The 21,273-nt window shown below is 33.6% G+C and overlaps 1 protein-coding gene across 1 annotated transcript; it reads left to right on the top strand.

Moving 5' to 3' along the window:
- Nucleotides 1-18,016: 18,016 nt before the first annotated feature.
- Nucleotides 18,017-20,336, top strand: LOC128556767 (somatomedin-B and thrombospondin type-1 domain-containing protein-like). Its single transcript, XM_053542445.1, has 4 exons — nt 18,017-18,186; nt 18,510-18,533; nt 19,393-19,422; nt 20,094-20,336. The coding sequence occupies exons 1-4, from the start codon at nt 18,141-18,143 to the stop codon at nt 20,252-20,254; spliced, it is 261 nt and encodes an 86-aa protein (XP_053398420.1). The 5' UTR covers nt 18,017-18,140; the 3' UTR covers nt 20,255-20,336.
- Nucleotides 20,337-21,273: the final 937 nt, after the last annotated feature.

Below are 21,273 nucleotides of genomic sequence, written 5' to 3'. Positions count from 1 at the left end.
CGTGTGGACCGGACTTGGAGCCTTTAAATGTTCATTACTATTATATGTTGGCGACATTGTGTTCCTAGCAGAGAACGAGCACGACTCACAAATGAAGTTAAACACAATGCATGACTGGTGTAAACGCTAGAGGCTATAAATTAATACAACAAAGTCGAAATTCGTTCACTTTAGACAACTACCAAAGGCGGTCTCGCAAATTCATATTTACCGTCAGGTGACAATATTATTGAACAGGCAAATTCCTTTAAACTTTTAGGAGTAATTTGTCATGAAAAAAAAACTGGGGACTTTTCGTGTACAGCAAAATTGCTTTCAACAGGCACAAGTTGCGCACCTGGAAAAATCAGCAACGTTAAGGACTTATGAAAAAATTATAAATTGCATGTGTTGTTCCAATACTGGACTATGGCTTCGCAGTGTGGGGGTTCAAACCTCAGTCATCCATTGATTCTGTAAACAACAGGGTGATACATTTCTTCCCTGGTGTGCATCGGTTCACACCAACTTTTTTCAATTAGCGGAGATATAGGCTGAATACTTTCATTTCATTTGTTGGTTAATCGGCTCATAATAATGCCTTTGGCCATTTACAAAGCATACTAACAAATATGGCCAAGAAAAACAAATAAGAATACACATTTTAACCTAAATATTTTAACATCAAAATTCATTATATTTCCTAACATAGCATACCTTACACTAAACATTTCTAAATAAACATCCTATAATTAAGACACAGATATATGATCCAAATTTGAAAGCATCACTTAAGAATTTTGCAATTTTAGACAACACTTTTTTTTGAAGACGTGAAAGAGACAAATTTTTTAATAGATGGCCATGACACTTGCCAAAAATATTTCTGACGAATACTTGCGTATCTGGGACAACATAGTAAAAGTGACATTCTGATTCAATTGCATTATTGGTACACATTTTACACAAACGATCTTGTCCACTGATACCTGCAAATCTACCAAACTCTATTTCTAAATCATGCGACCAAACTCTAAATGAAGTGATTTCCTTCCTTAATTTGTTTACAAAAATCACATCAAGATATCAAGATAAGTTTCAAAGCAGAAATGAGCTTTTAATGTACAATAATAGTCAATTTTACATACAGTTTGGATCGATGCATTTTATTCTTTAATATACTGGTCCCTAATTCTTTGTTCAAACAAAGCAAGATAATTTACATTTGAGTCCAAGTTAACATTATTCCATAGTTCGCTATAACCCTATGTATCCAACAAACGTTTTATTTTATTTCCAGCTTTGATGGTGGAGAAAGACCCCAGGTGCCCCTCCGTGCATTATTTCATCACGAGCGGGCACCTGGGTGAGGCTCGAACCCACATTGATGAGGGGCAAGTGATTTGAAGTCAGCGACCTTAACCACTCGGCCACGGAGGCCCCCTTAAGCTATTTATATGTTCGATAAAAAATTCTATATATTGGTGAATCCGGATTTTTCATAATTTTTAGCCAATACTTCAAAGCTCTTTCTTTCATAAACATGGAAAGGGGAAATCTTCCAAGTTCCCCATCAACAGCTAAATTATGTGTGACTGTCTGGGTACGGACTCCCAAAATATGTTTACAAAATCTAAGATGGATCGTTTCAATTTCATTACAATCAATATTTCCCCATACATCAGTTGCATACAACAAAATTGGCAAAACCAAGGAGTGAAAAAGGGATAGTTTGGTTTTATTATCAATGTTGACTCTACTGAAAATAGAGAGTACTCAAGGCTTGGTCCGAAAGATCTTTTTCATGTTGTTTGTATATATGAAATTAACACCCTTAAGCTACAGTCACACATACGTTCGCATTAAAGTTTAGTAACGTGTCGGTAAGTTTCATATAAATAGGCCACGTTTAGCCAGCGTTTTCATTACGATTATCTTTTACATCATGTAAAACTACGGCAAGGTACGTTTCAGTACGGATAACTACGTTTAATACGTTTAACTACGGATGAATAAGTTTCGACCAAGTTGGACTAAGTCACGCTCAAATGATCACGGATCGCTCACACTTTTGTGCATGTTCAAAAGTTGGAGAAACGTGCAAGTTTGAAGTACGTCTTGAATACGTTTTGACCAAGTGTTAATACTGATTGATACGGATTACTACTTTGAGGTACGGCACAGGTACGGATCGATACGGATTACTACGTTTCTATCCGTGGTTAAACGTAGCTATCCGCGCCGTATGTGTGACTGGGGTATTAGATAGCAAAAGTTCTCAACAATTTCAACTTTCTCATTGTTAATATACTATTCAAAGTTGTTCACATGTTTCCTTTCTTCAAGTATTCAAGTTTTTTTTAAACAGAATATTGATACACATTTTCAAGTTGCGCTTGTAATCTAGCGGTACTGGTGGTAAACAAGGCTATACCATCTGCAAAAAGTAACATAATACTAGCTAAACAGATAAGTTGGCTAAACATGCTGAAACTATGGAATAGACTGCTAGCACCGTACAATACAAGAATTATATAAAGAGTTTTTGACTATGATTATGATAAAGTTTATATGAATAGCAACTGCTGTTCAGAAAGATATTAACATTTCGATCATATTAATTTGACTATTAATCTCTTATTGGTATTTCTGAGGTAAATCGAAGGTTATTTAGATTTTATGCTGACGGTTGGCTGGAGAAACTGAATTATTCTCCGAAACTGAGATCTTATAATGAGTGTTCAAACGTATCTATGAAACAGAAACGTATGTGAACAAAAGAACGCTCTTAATGAAATTATGGCACAGTTTCGTTGTGGAGTTCTAGCTCTTAGAGTGGAAACTGGCCGTTTTAGTGATGAAGATCTTAACAACAGATTATGCAAATACAGTAGAAAAAATGATACTGAAGATGAATAGCATTTCCTTTTAAAGTGTGCCTTATATAATGATTTAAGGCAACGAACATTTCAAAAAGATTATCACAGTCTGAAAGAAACATTTTTAGATGATTTAATGAATACATTATATTAGCAGACTTTCCAAGGAAAAGAAAATGGTTAACATTTAGATGAATGTGAATATTGTTTACTAGCATTTACTTTAAATATTATCCGATGTTGAATCAGCTATCTATAGGTTTTTAATCTATGTCGAAATTATTTTTATGAAGTTGTAACTAGTAGGCCCATTGGGCAAGTTGTACTGTAAGAAAGTTATATTTTGTTGTTTTATTTATTACGTTTTGATATGTTCAGACAAGAGTGGCATGAGAACCTACAAAATAATAGAACATTATCGCTATACAAACACTTGAAGAAAGATTTTATGTATGAAAGTTATTTAAATTCAATGAACAGTAAATATTACAGAAGTTTACTAACAAGACTTAGAACATCGACACATACGCTTAGAATAGAAACTGGCAGATATGGTAGAAACAGGATAGAGAGAAATGAAAGACTATTTTAATATGTGATAACAGAAGCTCTGACATAGAAAATGAATACCACTTTGTTTTAATATGTACAAAATACAGCGCATTAAGAAAACATTATATTGCAAAGAGATATAGAAGAAATCCTATTATGTGGAAATTTATTGAACTATTGAACTCAACTGATAGAAAAACTTTAAACAACTTAGCAGCCTTTATCAAAAATGCCCTAAATATACGATCTGCCACTATTAACAATATTGTGTAATTATGAGATAGAAATATGTTTACTATGTTTTATTTTAATATGTATTATATATTTTGATACCTCTACAAAAAAAATGTTTTATGAAAAATGTATTATGCTATGTGCATTGATGTAGCCAACAATATTATTTTGATACTAGTTTTGTTCATCCTTAATACAATACTTTATAACACTATACCTTCAGAACGTTATATGATATTATGTATATATGTTTTTTGACCTTGTATTAGATTGTAACAGATTAGTGGACGAGGAACCATAATGGCTCAAGTCCTTAATTAGTGGAAATAAACTATTCTTCTTCTTCTTCTATTTATTATGTTGGACAAATTTCAGTGTAACAAAAGAGTTATCTATCTATCTGTCTACTATCATTAAATATCTATGAAGCATGAACAATATTCACACCATATTTTGATGGCTAAAAAACAACAACAATAACAACCAAAAAACACGAGCCAGTCAACAGATTTGTGTTTTTTATACTTATCTTCCGTTCTTCTGTACTGATATCAAGTGTTGACCACACTAATTTCATACTTTATTGAAAGGATATTTTCTCTAGATATTGATGCAGTAGGGTAATGATGTAATGCATTCACATTTCGTGCTAGTTGCATGTTCAGGTTGTTTAGGTGGACAAAAATTGCAAAAATCAATAATTTCAAAATTTTACATTTTCAATTATCATCAATTGTTGTTTTCCTCAAGTACTTAGGTCTAGATGAATAATAAAAGTCTGTATTCTGTTCTATTTTGTGAAGTTTAAACCTCAAATGCAAACCATTGCAGTTTAAATAGTTTACAGTTGCCATTTGAAGTTGTGGCGAAATGGGTTCCGCAAACTACCTAATAACTAAGTTCCATTAAGTTTGTGACTGTAACCATAATCTGTCTTATTGTTTAATGAAACATTGTTTTTATGTAAAGTACATCCAGTGGATTTTTAGTCCATTGAAACACTGTCAGTATAACCCGTTTTTCGACGACGAGCCTTCCCAGTCAGCCATTACAAGTTGAATCAAAGCAGCAATCGCCTGCATTACAACATTCGTTGTCACAGAAACAATCGTCACTATATTGACCATTGAATCTTAAAACATTGCCACCGAGTCCCATGTTTGGGCATGAGCTGCCAAAATACTGGGTACAACCTGCGTTAAAATAAATAGGAAATGTTGGTAAAACATTCAAGCAAGATTATCCAAATTCTGAATTTAATGAAAGACAAAATCAGTTTTAATATTTTACTCGGATAAAATATACTTTGAAAACGTTTTGTACTCAAAATAACTCGTATGTAAAATTGTTATTCTTGTATTCCCGTTTACCGATTTTTTAAGTTGTATGCAAAGATACGGTTAATGTCATGTTTTAAATACCAAGAAACAAAAATAATCGTTAAATAACGTTGGTAGTGTTGTTTATTTATGCGCCCCGGTTATGTAAAGGAAATATAATGTAAATGTAAGAAATTTCTTATGAACAGCAAAAAGCAATGCGCGAAAATTACGTCAACGCTGCTTAGTGATAAAATGCCGCTGTTTTGACGACGTTCGCATATAGTCGAGGAGAACGTTCCTTAGATGACGTTGCGGTTGTTTCGTCTGATGAACAGAATGGCCGGGAAGCTGATTTTAATGTTGAATGCAACCAAATGTGTGCAATTTATAATATAATCTTGTTTACAAATGGAAAGGAAATATAATGCAAATATAAGAAATGAAACTTTTTTCCGGTGTTCATGCGAAATGAACGACAGAATAAAATCGGCAAATTAAACATGAACCTATTCTGTCGTTCATTTCGCATGAACACCGAAAAAAAAAGGTTTCATTTCTAAAATATAGTCTGTAAAATATGGTGGATATTTCACAAGGAAATCCGAACTGACAGAAAACAAATTCCTTATTCTACTGTGTTAAAGTTCAGCCCCAAATCATGCGTGTGTCCAGACTGTTTTCATTATTCATTACCCGGTTTTATAAGAAATAAAAACAGGGAAAAAATGAAAAGAGATCCTTACAACAAAAAGCCTTCTAACATAAAATGACAATTGATAAAGTTTACCTTTCCTAATGAAATCGGCAATAGCCGTGCGTGCGATTACTTATCTAGTTTAAACATATTTTTTTCATAATGTAGGCCCCTACATTTACGCATGAAAATCTGCATCTTTAGGCCATAACATTCATAAAGCTGCTTAGATAATAAGTATAAAGTAATTAAATTTCGGATAAATGTATTAACTGGTTTACTAAATACCTGTTTCGTCCGCTGGAATTGGGTAACCGTCTGTAACAAAGAAGAGTTATCACAATTAAGGGACTATCACATATAAAATATGGCGTAATTGTCTTCAACATTATTAAAACAGTATATAACTATCCTCAAATTCGAAATTAAACTTTCCTAGTCTAAAATTTACCAGAAGATCCCATGGTAGCATAGTACACAAGCAAACAATACAAAAACAGACTCAGTTCGACTGGAACAATCCATGAAAGGTAATGAAATGTTAAACACCCCTCACGTCCCCTAGCACCGGCTAGACAGGAATTCTATCACAGTAGAATTGAATGGACTCCATGTTCTCAAAGGACCAGAAAGCATAACAATATATAAACTAGATCCGAGTACGTGGAGACATTGTACAGTTGTGGTGCTTACTAAGAAAATAAACAAGAAGATCCTTTGGAAGCATAGCACACATCCGGGCAGAATAAGTTTGATTGAGTCTGAACCCCTCTCACGCCGCCTAGCAACGGCTTAAGCGGAATGCCGTAATAAAATTTTGTGTTGCAGAGCCAATTGTTCTGAAAACCACTGTCAATTCTGAAAGAAAACGATGACAAACGACTATTTAAACTGATAAAACAGTTATTGAAATCCGATTTGATTACTGGCTAACTTGAAAGCATAGGGAAACTTTAAAAGTCATTTGGTTGGACATTATTTATATAAAAAATTGTTGTTAAATGTCTGTTAGATAAACTAAACATTGTCTCAGTAAACACACCTTGATAATTATAAATATGTGTCAATTTGAAATACCGGCTTTTCCAAAAAAGGAAAAAGGGTGTAGCTACAATGAAAACTTGGATGTGGGTCTTTAAGGAAAAAAACAGCAAAAAGCACTGCCTATCTGAAAATGTTACACTTCAAGTTATTCCTCCATTCGCTGTTCTATAGAAAAGAAGTCAACGAAAGTTATAGAACCTAAAAACGACTCGTGTCCCAAAGTGGATGCAAATGGGAAAATCACTAAGACAAGCGGTGCCGTAAAGTGTTTCCTTTTCATGTTTCCACGTCCACGGTTAAAAGTTAAAAAGCCCCCCTAAAATGTGTTTAAACGTGTATCTTATTTAAATGTCTTTTGTTATTGTTATTATATATAGTTTTGAAAATTATTCCCCAAAATCGATGTTTTAAAGCGTCTGAGACGATTTAGAAATGATGAACAATTTAAAATCTATATTTGTTTCTGTTGTCAGATAAATTCAAATTCTTTAGCATTGTTTCAAACTGAACTGGAACAGCAGCCTCAATATTTGTAAATTCGACGGAGAAAACAAATAAGCGAGGCATATCTAATCTCAAGGATTTCAAAACCGCAACACCTACATATGGCATCTGTATACAATGTATTGCAACTATTTATAAATCCAACTTGTATTCAAATATGTCATTAAATTTATTCTTTAAATCTGTTCCAATATGGTGGATTCCAAGTTTTGCATATGCTCATTTCGGTTGTGCTGTAACTCATGTCATACAAAACTAACTACTCGCAATTACATAAGCAATTGTTATTACATATTCATGTCGATTACAAACTCATGTGCAACCATTGTTGTCAAGATTCCACGTCTTTTATTAAATTAAAAAGGTATATTCATCAAAATCTGTATTGACTTATTCTTCTCAAAGATTTTTACTGAAACCTTTTAAGCGAAATTATTAGACATTATCGAGTTATCTCGGTATGGGCAACGAAATTATACTGGACCGTCCGCGGCTCTAGGGTGCCACGTTTGATACCAACACGCGAACGTTTTAAATTACGTCAACGCCACCCACGTTATCGTTTTGCAACGTAAAATCAACATAACCTTTTATTTATCATTTGAGAAAGCAAAAGCAACTACTTAAACGATTACTCCATATTCTGTTCCAACGGCAACAGAATCTCTTTATATTCGAATAAAACTTATCCGAATATTCGCTTTGTAACGGTAGTCACGCTTCGTTTAGCACAGCGGAAATACATGTTGACTTAATCAGAGAGTTTGTCATTTCAAATATCTCTACATGTAATTAAACTTAAATACGTACTTGAAAGGTAGCCAACATCTGGGCCTGAAACATACAGAGGTAAAAGAGATGAACGAGTGATATTATAGCCACTACAATATTAATATTCCATCTTACTATCAGAACTAAACTCACCGAGTTGATCAACTGTCATTAATCCGGCGTAACATGTTGAAATTATCCCCTTCTGTACAGGTACAACGTTTTTATATTAATGACTAAGTGAGAGTACTTTGTGTAAAATGGTACGCTTCCGCCACAGCAAACGCCTACTTTAAAATCCACGATAACAACACGCATTTCATAAAAGTCACTCGAAACTTTTCACTTGCAGTAGCTCGCATCCGCACGACAAATATGTGACCTATCGTATTTCATTCGTATTTCATCAAGCCGAATATATATAAATTAAACATTTTATGTATGCTTTTAACCTAATGCTCTTGATGTTATAAATGTTCGCTTAGTCATTGCTCGAACTTGAAACCAAAAAATATCAGTGTTTGGCATATTTTCACGTGTAACTACAGTCATGCATTCTTTTATGTCCTAGTTGTACCAATTTTACTAAAAAAAATTTTTTATTGGTTCCAATATGAGGTGGCTTTTCTTTCAACGAGAAAATTCAAACGTTAATAATTATACCTTTGGTTACAGTAGCTAAACCTGAAAAGTTCCCATTGAACCTTTCTCTCTATCGCACTTTACCCTGCCACAAAGAAAACTACACGTGTACCTCCCTAAACACAATCTGGTGTCCCCATGTACCATCAGCTGACACGTGTACGGCGGCTGCTGTACGGGGAAAAATGTGCAGGAGTGCACGTGTATGAATTCAGCACCATAAAGAGTTATCATTAAAAATTCCCAAAAAAACAGTGGATCGAGACCATAGGTGTACCGCAACAACTGAAAAAAAATTTAAATGTGGGGGGGGGTATAAACGCGGTCGCTTTAACATCCGCCCCTCACTATGGCATTTTGCATGTTTAAACTAAAAAAAATTTTAATAAAAAATCTATGAAAAACAATATATATCAAAAGATACAACAAAGATATTATCGACCCACTGAGATAAATTTAAATGTTTTATTCTAGAATGTTTACTTTTGTATGCACTAGGGCAATTGAACTATAACCTTTGACAATGGAGCCTATAGACAACTAGTTAACTATTTCAATGCCGGGGTTGAAGGTACGCTTGATAGTTTCAAAGAAGACATACCAATATCATCAGCTGCATAGAAGTAAGTCCCCGGCTGGTCCACAAGATTACTTGATACATGATAAAGTCCACTGCATCCAGTACATAAGGCATTCCCTGGACTATATGCAACGCCTTTGCAGTCGGGGGATTGCGAGCATATATTCACACAAGCAATTTTCTTAAAAGCTGTCACGGTAAATAATTGATCGTTTGAAAGGCATGTTTTTCCATCAATTTCGGGCTGGTATTTAAACGTCTTACTTGTGATTTCACAATTTACAAAGGAAATTATGTAGATAATGTAGAAGAAATATGCAAACAAAATCCTAATGCATTTAAAATTATGCTTCATCTTTATAAACGTAGCCACAGCCCCAATTATAATCCTTTTTTTTTTTTTGGCGTTATTAAAGTACGTTTTAGAAGTCGCACTGATCGAGAAATGGAACGCCAAAGTAGTCCTTTATTGGAATATTGGCTGCCGCCGTTTTCCAATATCCCCACAAGCTTCAGCCGAAATATCCAGTGATGGTTATAGGACTTATGGTGATAAAACGCGCTCAAAATATATTTAAACAACGAAAATTATCCAGCTCTGAAAATCGGAACCATGTATTAACAATACGCGTTATTTGCTTAACAACAAAATTCTCCAGCAGTGGCAGTGGTATGATTGTGTCCTTCCGTCTTAAGTAAAACCGCATATCTGTTTTATGAATGGCGTCAATGTACGAGCAATTTCTTGTTCCCCAAATAATCACCCATGGCCAGCCTTTTCAGTGTACAATATTTCTATTCTTATCAGTAATTTTCGTGATTTTTACTCTATACCAATCATTCAAAGTATTTAACGTTTAGCCTGATGGCGGCAAGTAGTTCTGCCTGTGCGACCAGCGCAGACCATGGTCTGCACTGTTCACTATTTAGGCAGTAAATTTTCAGTGAACACCCCTTCGAATTATGAATGGTACTGCCCAAATTGAGTGATAGACCATTCCATTATAGAAATTTAGCAGGGTAAAAGTTAACATAGTCAAAAGATCTCGTTCGTTATACGTAAAAAGCACAATATTATCAGCATACGGTACAATAGTAAACGTTTCACCATTATCAAGTTCTAAACCAAGGCCCAATGCTTCAATCTTCATTCCTTGTTCAGTATAAAGCAGTTTTAAAAGACATGAGTGACAGATTGCGGTCCAGGCAAATCTATATTTACATCAAACCGATTTGATAGAAATCCATTTTTAATCAGTTTATTGTTTCTGTCATGCCAAACATATTACCATAAAAATTAAATTTGAACAATATACTAGTAACAAATGCATGGTAGCGACAAGAATGATTTCCCGTTAATTCATCGGATCCATCAGGTATGCAGTACCAACTTTTGAAAAGGGGTAGGTGATACCTTTATTCATTTTGCAGCAGTATTTTATCATTTTCAAAATACACGTATACGTTGAAAAGACATGAAAAACTCTCACATCAGTTTCATTTTTAAATTTCTTATATTGATGGTTTTCAATACAACTTGAAAAACGCCATCTTAACATTTACTTAGAAAATTGAATTTTAACACTAAAACAAGTTTTAAAATGAATTACAACCAGCATTTATTACTGAGAAAATTGAATTTTAACACTAAAACAAGTTTTAAAATGAATAACAACCAGCATTTATTACTGAGAAAATTGAATTTTAACAAGAAAACAAATTTTCAGTCCATATTTAACTTCTGAGCGTGTTCTTTGTTGCTTAAATCCGGTGTTACATTTGCAACTTGAAAAAATGACAATTGTTAGTGTAATCATTTGATTTCTCGTATCTGTGTTTCCCGTGGTTGCTACATTTTTTAATCATGTTATGAAATATTCATTCTGTTTTCGTAATTGGATTATACAATACAAAGAACAGAACGAACGACGAAATTGTATGTTCCTATATTTTTGATAAAACTGAGTAAACATTCAGGCAAACATCTGCACACCGAAATGTCAAGTGGAGTACACTCTTGTTAATTAATATCTTAAAAGCAAAATAAACACAGCTTTCCCTTTTTAGTATATAAGTGTATGTAATATACAGATTGCTTTTCCCGTGCGACGAAAAGGGCATCGAATTTGTTTGCCATATCTTTTCAATTTTACAAATATTTGCAATCATCGGTTCACTGTTTTATTTCAATTGTATTAAAATCAGAACAGGCAGTAAAGTCGTTCAGAATTAGAGTCGGTGAAAGCATTTACGAGATAAAAATTGATGTCCCGCCCCCTTTCTGTTCTATTTTCAGTTGATTACGGTACACTTATGGTCTCAGACCCACACGTTGTCTTTGGTATGTTTAATGTTTGTGAAGTGTTCCTAAGGTTAATGTAATATTATTCTGAAAAGATATGTCATTTTACTTTTTGCAAAGTCCACGCGTTACTCATAGCATTAGTAGTACTAGTATATGCCTTCATCCACAATGGTAACTGTTGACGTACTACTTTGATTAGCAAGCTCAATCTAAAGTTTAGATTTTCTGGTATTTGCCTATCATATATTGGCAGTCTGTATAAGAAATAGCAAAGCTCTTACCTTGTTTAGACCCTTAAATATAATGATATTCAAGGTCATTTTAATCGAGTGATAAGTATTTTTAAATACTTTGTTTAAATATGGTTTTAGAAGACGTTGCAATTAATTACATTCCCTGTGTTTGACTCAATCCCTAAAATCAACATAGGTTATGGATGTGAATCAACATAAGTTCTGGTGCATCATAATATGGTTTGAGAAGGAAACATTCAAATGTAATAAGGCTTGTCAAAAACCCTACATCAAATTACAAAATTATTTAGAAAGCAGTTCGCGGTTTGAATTAAAAAAAAAACAAAAAAAACAATCTGGTAACCAAATTAATGCCTACTACTGCTGATCTTTCTTTAAACAGGGTTTATATACACAAAAATGCTCTTAATCCATTTGCAATTTAGACGATTTTACTTTCTGCTTAGCACTTACTGCTTTTATTCCACTTGTAACTAAGAGAATTGCAAAATAATATAAGTTTTTGAGCTTCAGTATGCAAAAGTAACGTTTATAATAGTATGTGACATTGAATATTTGTGTCTGTCTGATTGTTTTTTTTATCACAAAATTTTTGTGATGTTCATTATACTGTATTGATATTTTTCTTCTCTTATTTTGGTGTACAGTTTCCTACTCATTTTTGCTTTAAATTGTTAAAACGAGATCAAAATCAATTCATTGTATTCTGGAAATTGGGTAAAATCGCAATACCTAACGTTATATGTAGAGTAATACATAAATATACATTACTTTGTTTCATATATCCTCGAATCTGCAGTTGAACTAAATCATGAAGATATAAATCTGAAAAAAAGAAATAAGTAGCACGGAATTAAGTAATATGCAAGGCCATAGTTTCTGCTTTAAGATATGTTGTTGTATTTTATATTAATGGTATTTATTACTTACACGGACCAAATTTAGGATGTATGGCGACTTGTCAACTGACTTACTATAGACATGCATTTACTTAAGGGCTGGAATTGATAGAATGAAATATTGCTTCTATTCCTTTTAAATCCTTTAACTGCAAGACTCTTAACAACATTTCATGTAAAAGGTGTGCTTTAAAGAAATTGAAGGCGTTTTGCTTTAACATTAATGTAAGTTTTATTTTCTTGAAAATGAAAGGTTAGTAATTGAAAACACTCTGTAGATTAATGGAATGGTGCGGTGTATTTTTACGGACATGTGAATACAAAATGTATAACAGTTAGCCTGCAACTACTACCTCAAGCTAGTTAGTAACATGATATAGTCATGGCGTAGACTTAAGTTGTCAACTTTTAAGAACCTTTGTACATACGTATTACATATGATTTTCACCACATACACAATTCCGTCTGGTTTTAGAAATTAATTATAATTTTTCCTTACATTAGTCGGCTGCCTGCTTAATTTTTCATCATGGAAAAAATATACTATATATTTTTTCACCACATACACAATTTCGTCTGGTTTTAGAAATTAATTATAATTTTTCCTTACATTAGTCGGCTGCCTGCTTAATTTTTCATCATGGAAAAAATATACTATATATTTCATGCTTTCATATAATTATAGCAAGTAGACCACTAGGCTTATCCAGTTTTACAGAAGTCAAAGTTTATCTCTTCATCTTGAGGCGCTGTCTCATTTTTTTTAATTTCATTTATTTCTTTTTATTGCATAATTATGAAAATGTAGATCTGCAGGAATGATATGGGCCCTGGACTGTCCGATCTGAAATTTCCCAACATAATTTACTTTTCCATTTTAAAGCATGCGACATATCTTTCAATAAGTCATACAAGGCTGATCCAGAATTACAGAGGTTATTGTCTCATATCGTGATCTATACAAATGTATCTGAAGCCACCGAGTCATTTATGTTTTTACATATAACTATAAAAATGCGTGTAGAAATAAGCGTCAATCAAAATCCAAAATTGTTTTTGTCGCCTGAACCACTTCATAATATTTGTTTTATACACTATTTAATTACATTTCATAACTGCATTTCCTGGCAAAGAATATGATGAATGCACACGTACCTGAAGAAATATTTACACTGTGGAAATATATTTGGATGAAAAATAGTGACATGCAATTAAATAGCTGCATATGGAAAAGTCGAGTAAAATGCACTCAAATAAATGAACAACTCTAAAGCCACAGTTATACCGTTTCCTCTTTTAAGTACTATACAAATATACTGATGCTATAAAATACAACCAAATCACTTTGCTTTAAGTACCAGGTGCTGAAACGGTAACATTTCAAATAGGTTCATTGTTTTGTTTTAATTGTATAGATTTTGGAACAGAAAAGCGATGACTCGAACTACTTCTGAGACTGAGTTTAATATTTTATATAGATGCCATTGACTACAGTCGAAAACAAAAAAAAACGACTTCAAGTGATGAAGTTGATGAACACAAAGTCCTGTCTAACAAAAACACTTCGGTTTATATGTTTTGACGGAAAAACCTGTTGCATCGTTATATAATTTTGTGTTTTTAATATGCTAGCGCGATTCATGGATTTGCGGATCCTATTCTGTCGTTCATTTCGCATGAACACCGAAAAAAATCGTTTCATTTCTTAATGAACAGCAAAAGGAAAGGCGCGAAAGTTACGTCAACGCTGCTTAGTGATAACGGGCCGCTGTTTTGACGACGTCCACGTATAGTCAGGGAGAACGTTCCTTAGTCGCAATTGTTCCGTCTGTTGAACAGAATGCCCGGGAAGCTTTTTTGTATGCAATTTATAATTTAATCTTGTTTACAAATGGAAAGGAAATATAATGTAAATATAAGAAATGAGACTTTTTTCGGTGTTCATGCGAAATGAACGACAGAACAGGATCGGCAAATTAAACATGAAACGCGCTAGCGATTCATGGATTTGCCGATCCTATTCTGTCGTTCATGGATTTGCCGATCCTATTCTTTCGTTAATTTTCATGAACGCCGAAAAAAATCATTTCTTAAAAAGTTCAACGTTTCAATCAATTTTGAGTATAATTTATCTAGAAATATACTTAAATTCGACTGATACATCACTACAAATAAGTATATGTATATAATAAACGGATCATTAAAACAGTACCTTGATCTACAATGATGCATTCGGCCTTCGTGTATTTTACCAGACCTGAGCGAGCCGAATACAATTATAGGTTATTAGATTTGTATCGAGAAATATGCATGAGTTCTGCAGCGGAAATATTGCGCGACTTTAGGAGCGCAATATTATTCCGCGAAAGAACGAGTGCATATTTTTTGATGCAAATCTAATAATTTTTTTATTACATACGCACCTACACTTAAAATTATTATATAAATGATTCAAATTTATTATTAAGCCTGTGTAAGTGAAAATATCGTCGTTCAAGAATTTTAAAACGCGACGGCATACATGAAACTGACGTCACAAATGACGTCACACACCCGATATGAAATTTAAACGTCAATATGGAAAAATATTGACGTTTCAGGTTCCATTGAAACTTAACGGACTTTTTAAATGAGACGTAATAACACTGCATATTAAATTACTATTACAATACCCTATTGTATGTATAGCTAACCATAAATCTTGTGACCCCAAAAGTTCAAGCATGCCAGAAGTCACAACACTCGATTGGCTACAATTGTTTTTATACGTCACGTCGTCGTGTGAAATTCGTGCATTTTCCTGAAACGTGCGTTGTGATGCGATATTAGAACGTTTTATATTTCAGCAACAACCGTCATCATGTGACTGAAGTGTAGTTTCAGAGATCTATTATTTGAAAAGTAGAGATAAGAATTTATAAAACTCGTTGAATAAAAAAATAAAATGCGAGGCTCTGCCGAGCATTTCATCAATTTTATTATACGAGTTTAATATTTCAATGTGGAAAGTCACAAATGAAATACACATTTTATCACATGTAAGGCGTTCCTGCCAAAAACATAAGAATCTACTTCCTTTACAGTTTACCTGTTAATAAACAAGTCAATGTGACCAACGTCTCCCATACTTTGAACGACGTCGATGTAAAAGCTTTATTAATCAACTAAAGGTAATGACTTTATTTCACTCCCGTGACGTCAAACATGTGATAAAAGGAATTAATTGCGGTTATGTAATTGATTATTAAATAGAATACCAGTTCATATGGTACTTTGAATTTCTGTTTCACATAACAGTACAAACTAACGAGAAATTCTAAGGGAAAAGTCAGGTGAACTATCTTGATTTAAGTCTGCTTCTTCGCCCCATTTTATTAATCAATGGATATTTTAGAAAGTGCACAATATTCTTAGTAAATGAATCCTCGACTTTAATTAAATCATATATTACAATTCAATAGACAGAAGAGTATGATTACAACCTATTTATAAAGCCTCATATAGACATTCAGAAGACATGGATCATTATTTGAAATATAAAATAGTATACTTCGTGCCTTTTTTTCTATATTGTTTCGATTGTGATTTGTAAGATTGCATGCGAGACGTTTAAATATAAGCTCGAGTTTGGCGGGAAAACTTATTCTTTAGGAGACTACGTTTTTACTGCGTCTGTCTCAAAGAAAATAATGTGCGCTGATATGTGTTTGCGAATTCATAGTTGCACGGGTTTTGCGTATAATCCAGAGGATTTTATTTGCACTGGATGTAGTGGGATTTATAATACGTCCCACAATCTCGTGAATCAACCAGGCTTTTTCTTCTATACTGGTAAGCATTTTTTTGCGAAAAAGCAAACATTATAAAATATTAAGATTTCTTTTTGTCGTGGCTATATAATATTATATCCTTGCCTAGCAAAATTAGAAATAACTCCTTTTGAACTATTTGTATAATTGTTATACATGTATATTGTTAACCCTACACAATTGATCTATTTGTTTCTTCATAAGTTAATTTATCTTTATTCATTTATTTATTTCGAAATCTATAACAGAAACGTTAGACTATAATGCTTTTGTCAAAAAGCTTGTGATTGCTGGTTCCTAACGCATATTTTTACTTACATGAAATCTCGGCGATCTGGAGATTTTCCTATTGAAATGTTTTTTCTCAAAAACTTTTAAAATTTTACTAGCGAAATTATGAGAGGTATTCAGCTTATAATTGAACACTTTCAAGTCTATCTGTCTAAGAGACACGAAGGAGTATTTCAAAATGTGTGCAACATAAGCATTACAATATTTCTTTGATACATGTACTTTAGTTCTGAACCCTAAAATTAATGCAAAATTAATGTTAATGATAAATGGAAAAAAACTGAACTAATAAACTATTAATGAGAATTTTCATTCTCTGTCAAAGCGTTGTCTAAGCGTTGCCAAAGCGTTGTCTAAGCGTTGCCAAAGCGTTGTCTAAGCGTTGCCAAAGCGTTGTCTAAGCGTTGCAGAATGTTCTTATACGTATGATTGTAAAGTGTTCAATATAAGTTGAACGCCTCTTATAGGTAGTGACAGTCACATATTACAAAGTTTGTCATTTAACATATTGTTTCCACAAATGTCATCCACAAGAATCTGTTTTAGAATAGTCCAACATAGCGATACATATACCACGTTACAAATCAAGCAAACCTATCGCCATTTTCTGCCCTTTATAATATAAAAAATATATAAGAACCGTGGCTAGTTTTGAAAAACAATGCTATTTTCTTACCATTTATGTTACTTATCTTTATATACAGCTTAAACTACGCTCAAGAATGAAAACACATACTTTCAAGCTGTTATTTGATGATTTACTAAAAATATGTTCCAGTTGATTGCGGAACAAGTTTATTCTGAAATGCACTTGTATTTGGCAGGCTGATGATACATGGAACACACCAGAGTTTCTATATTGGCAGATACATGTAGAAGTTTCTCTTTGGTTCCAAATGTCTTTATCTCGTATACTTTTGATGCTACGATTCAAACATTAGCTGATAATTTGCTTTCTATTTCAGCCGTTTGTGGTACACCGACGGTCTCTAGCGCACACGTTGTGTTGGATACGTTAAAAGTTAAATATCTCTATGGCGAGCAAGTGACGTACACGTGCTCTCCTCCCACATTTTCCCTGCATACAGCCGCTATCACGTGTCAGTCTGATGGTACATGGAGCACACCAGAGTGTGTATATGGTAGGTACATGTAAAGTTTCTCTTAAGTTTCAAATGTCATTATATCGTGTAATTTTTATACTACTATTCAGACACTATTTGATAATTTGCTTTTTCTTTCAGTTGATTGTGGTACACCAACGGTCTCTAGCGCACACGTTGTGTTGGGCACGTTGGATGGTCACACTCTATATGGTGCCCAAGTGACATACACATGTACCCCGTGCACATTTTATCCGCACACAGCGGCAGCCGTGATCATGTGTCAGTCTGATGGCACATGGACCACACCAGAGTGTGTATATGGTAGGTACAACTCGTTATCAATTGTGATTTTGTTGCTAAAATGGTAGGTGCATCGTTTACATCATGAAATATTACCACGTATCAAACTAATGCTACCAGTAACATTCGTCTGCATGTGTGTTTGGCAAGTACATGTACGCGTATATATTTTCCTTAGGAGAACTTGCAAAGATTGGTTAAATGTACAGTTAACTTTTGGTACATCAATCTATAAATATGCAAAATTATAGAAAAATATGTCCGATAGAAATAATTGTGAAAAGCATCTTTAAAGAATTTGTTACGAACTGCATACTTTACATGTTATTACATATTCATTATAGGCCCTGATGTTGGACGTCTTTCAAGTACGTACTAAGTTTTATATTGTAATCTTTTTTAAAATATTTGTAACTTTAAGTGTTTCTGAATCTGAGCCTGGTTTAAAACACGTATAGTTTGAATTACTGCTTCCATTTCTCTTGTAATTAATATATAATTTGTTAATGTTTAACGGTTGCCCGATGCAAATGTAATATCCATCTCCTCAAAGTACATCTATAGGTCGATACAGTTGGAAATCTAAACATTCTTCGGCTATGGACCCGGAGTGACAATCGGCAATTTCCGTGTGATTACGAATCCTCCATATTGCGATTTCGGCATCCTTCGGCCATAACAGAAACTTATTTAACAGTCGGAAACGTAAACGATCGGAAATTGCCGATTGTCATTAGGAGTCCAGTACCTAAGACAAAATTAAGGTTGTACAGTGAACACATGAATGCAAAATTTTCATGATTTTGCTATCATTACCTAAGCATGCCAGGGCTAAGACACCACTTGGAAATTACGATAGAACATAAAACTTTTCTATTTTGAATTTACTTATTTATACTACATACTTGTCCAAATAATTAAATTATATAAGGTCAGATTTTTTACTGGACGACTAGTCACTATTTTCGACTTTGTATCTAGGCCTATATAGAAGGACCGTCAATTTTTTATTATTTGTCGATGAAACAACTTTCTGTTTGATTTAATCAAATGAGTTATTTAGTATAATTCATGGATAAATTTCATTAAAACTATCTGATCTAGTATTAAACAAACATTTATTTAACATTTCTCATTTTTCAACCGTGACCAAAATAATATTAGGCTTCACATAGAATATCATATGTTAAAACCTTCCTGATGGAGGTGGAATCTTCTGTGTTACAGATGGGGAACTAATTCCGACAGGAGCTGTAGGTATGTAGCTTTAATTTTAAGGTAACTTACTATTAAATACTCCTAAGAGAGCATGTAAAATGCGTCTACCTTCAAAGAAAGTCAAGCAGAAGACTTTAAAGAACGCCAGGCAGAAAAGGGGCGCTCCAAACCAGAGTCGAACATCAAATTATGACGTCACGATCGTTTGACGAACTTCTATTTTTTTTATTTATGTTCTAGCCAAACAGTTTAAATCAAATATTCTATGCAATTGCGATGCAGGTGCGAAACAGCAGTAACTCTTGTGCAATACAGGAAACCCGATAAACTCAACAATACCCCTAGCATGATAAGAATGGAGTTAAATACATTTCTATTATTTTCATACATAATTCAATTCTATTTGAGTAGTTGCACATGTTAGTGCCAACGATTTTTTTTTAAATGCGTCACTTTCTTCAATTCTTGAATTTCAAAACGTTAGAATGTACGGAGAAAATTCAGCTAGAAAACGTAGGGTGTTTGGGTTTTATATTTATAGACAAATTTAATCACGTGATGTCTTTAAAATGTTTGCATTATAATCAATCTCATGTTCTCTCTCTTCTTGAAACTTGTCAAATGTCCTGTTTAGAAATTAGTCCTTGTTATTTGAATGTAAGAATTTAAAGATTGAAAGAATAATTTAGTTACCTATCATTTTATAACAGGATGTGCCCTAAACTTTGGTAGCACATGCCCAGGAGGTGAGGCTAAAATTACTGGCCATCGATTAAGGTACAATGGTCAATATGGGGACTGCTATTGTGACCGAAGATGTTGTCGAAAAAACGTTTGCTGCTTTGATTCCACTTGCAATGAAGGACATTAAGCTCGGCGCAAAAGATCTGTTTCTATTCCCATGTGTATTTAAAGCCACGAAAAACACATGGATGTTAGCATTACATATTGTATTGACAATACATGGTTAATTTCTTTTGAAATAAAAAAGAACACGGAGATCTCTTCATTTGTTATGATGAGGATATTTTCATTCTAAATATGTGTTTCTTTTAAAGACTGTAACTCATTTTCACTGAACAGCTACTTCTGATTTCACAGCTGCCGTACTGACGATGCAACATCACTGACCTCACTGATTTTATACTAATGGTACAATTTCACTTGCATAAACTACAAATTTCAGTACTGAGTTACATAGATTTACTATTTAATGTTTTGAATCACTGTGACTATCCTAACTCTCTTACAGTTCTGCAATGCTAAACATTTTGCAAACTAAACTTAGTTACACACAAAGTTTTCAAAATTTTTAAATCGAGTTCATGGATTTTCTTCATCTTTTTTGGTGGCTGAATGAAAATATCCATACTGCTCTGTGTGGTTTTCTGTGGATATTTACAAAACAGACACAACTGTTAAATATGCGCGATTTCAACGAATTATTAAAGCCGAAAGTTTGTTCACTGTGTTCTATAATAGCTGTCATATTTTACTTATTTTGTAATAGAACATATCTATACCATGCAAACATTTTGGCAAAACCGAAGATCACACATATTCCCTAGACAAAATTGATTTTTGTCAAACTTCTGTATTTATTAGTATTTAACCATCTATAAATCTGACTTGCATGTAACTGTGTATAAATTCCTAAAAAGTTTATCCTTTGTTAATTTTAGTTTGGGTTTAACGTCGCACCGACACAATTATAGCTCATATGGCGACTTTCCAGCTTTGATGGTGAAGGAAGACCCAAGGTGCCCCTCCTCGAATTATTTCATCGCGAGCGAGCAGCTGGGTAGAACCACCGACCTTCCGTAAGCCAGTTGGATGGCTTCCTCACATGAAGAATTCAACGCCACGAGTGAGGCTCGAACCCACATCGAT

Source organism: Mercenaria mercenaria, chromosome 4 (genome assembly GCF_021730395.1).
Source record: "Mercenaria mercenaria strain notata chromosome 4, MADL_Memer_1, whole genome shotgun sequence".
In the NCBI taxonomy this organism is placed as follows: Eukaryota; Metazoa; Mollusca; class Bivalvia; order Venerida; family Veneridae; genus Mercenaria; species Mercenaria mercenaria.
This window is presented reverse-complemented; position numbering and strand designations above follow the sequence as displayed.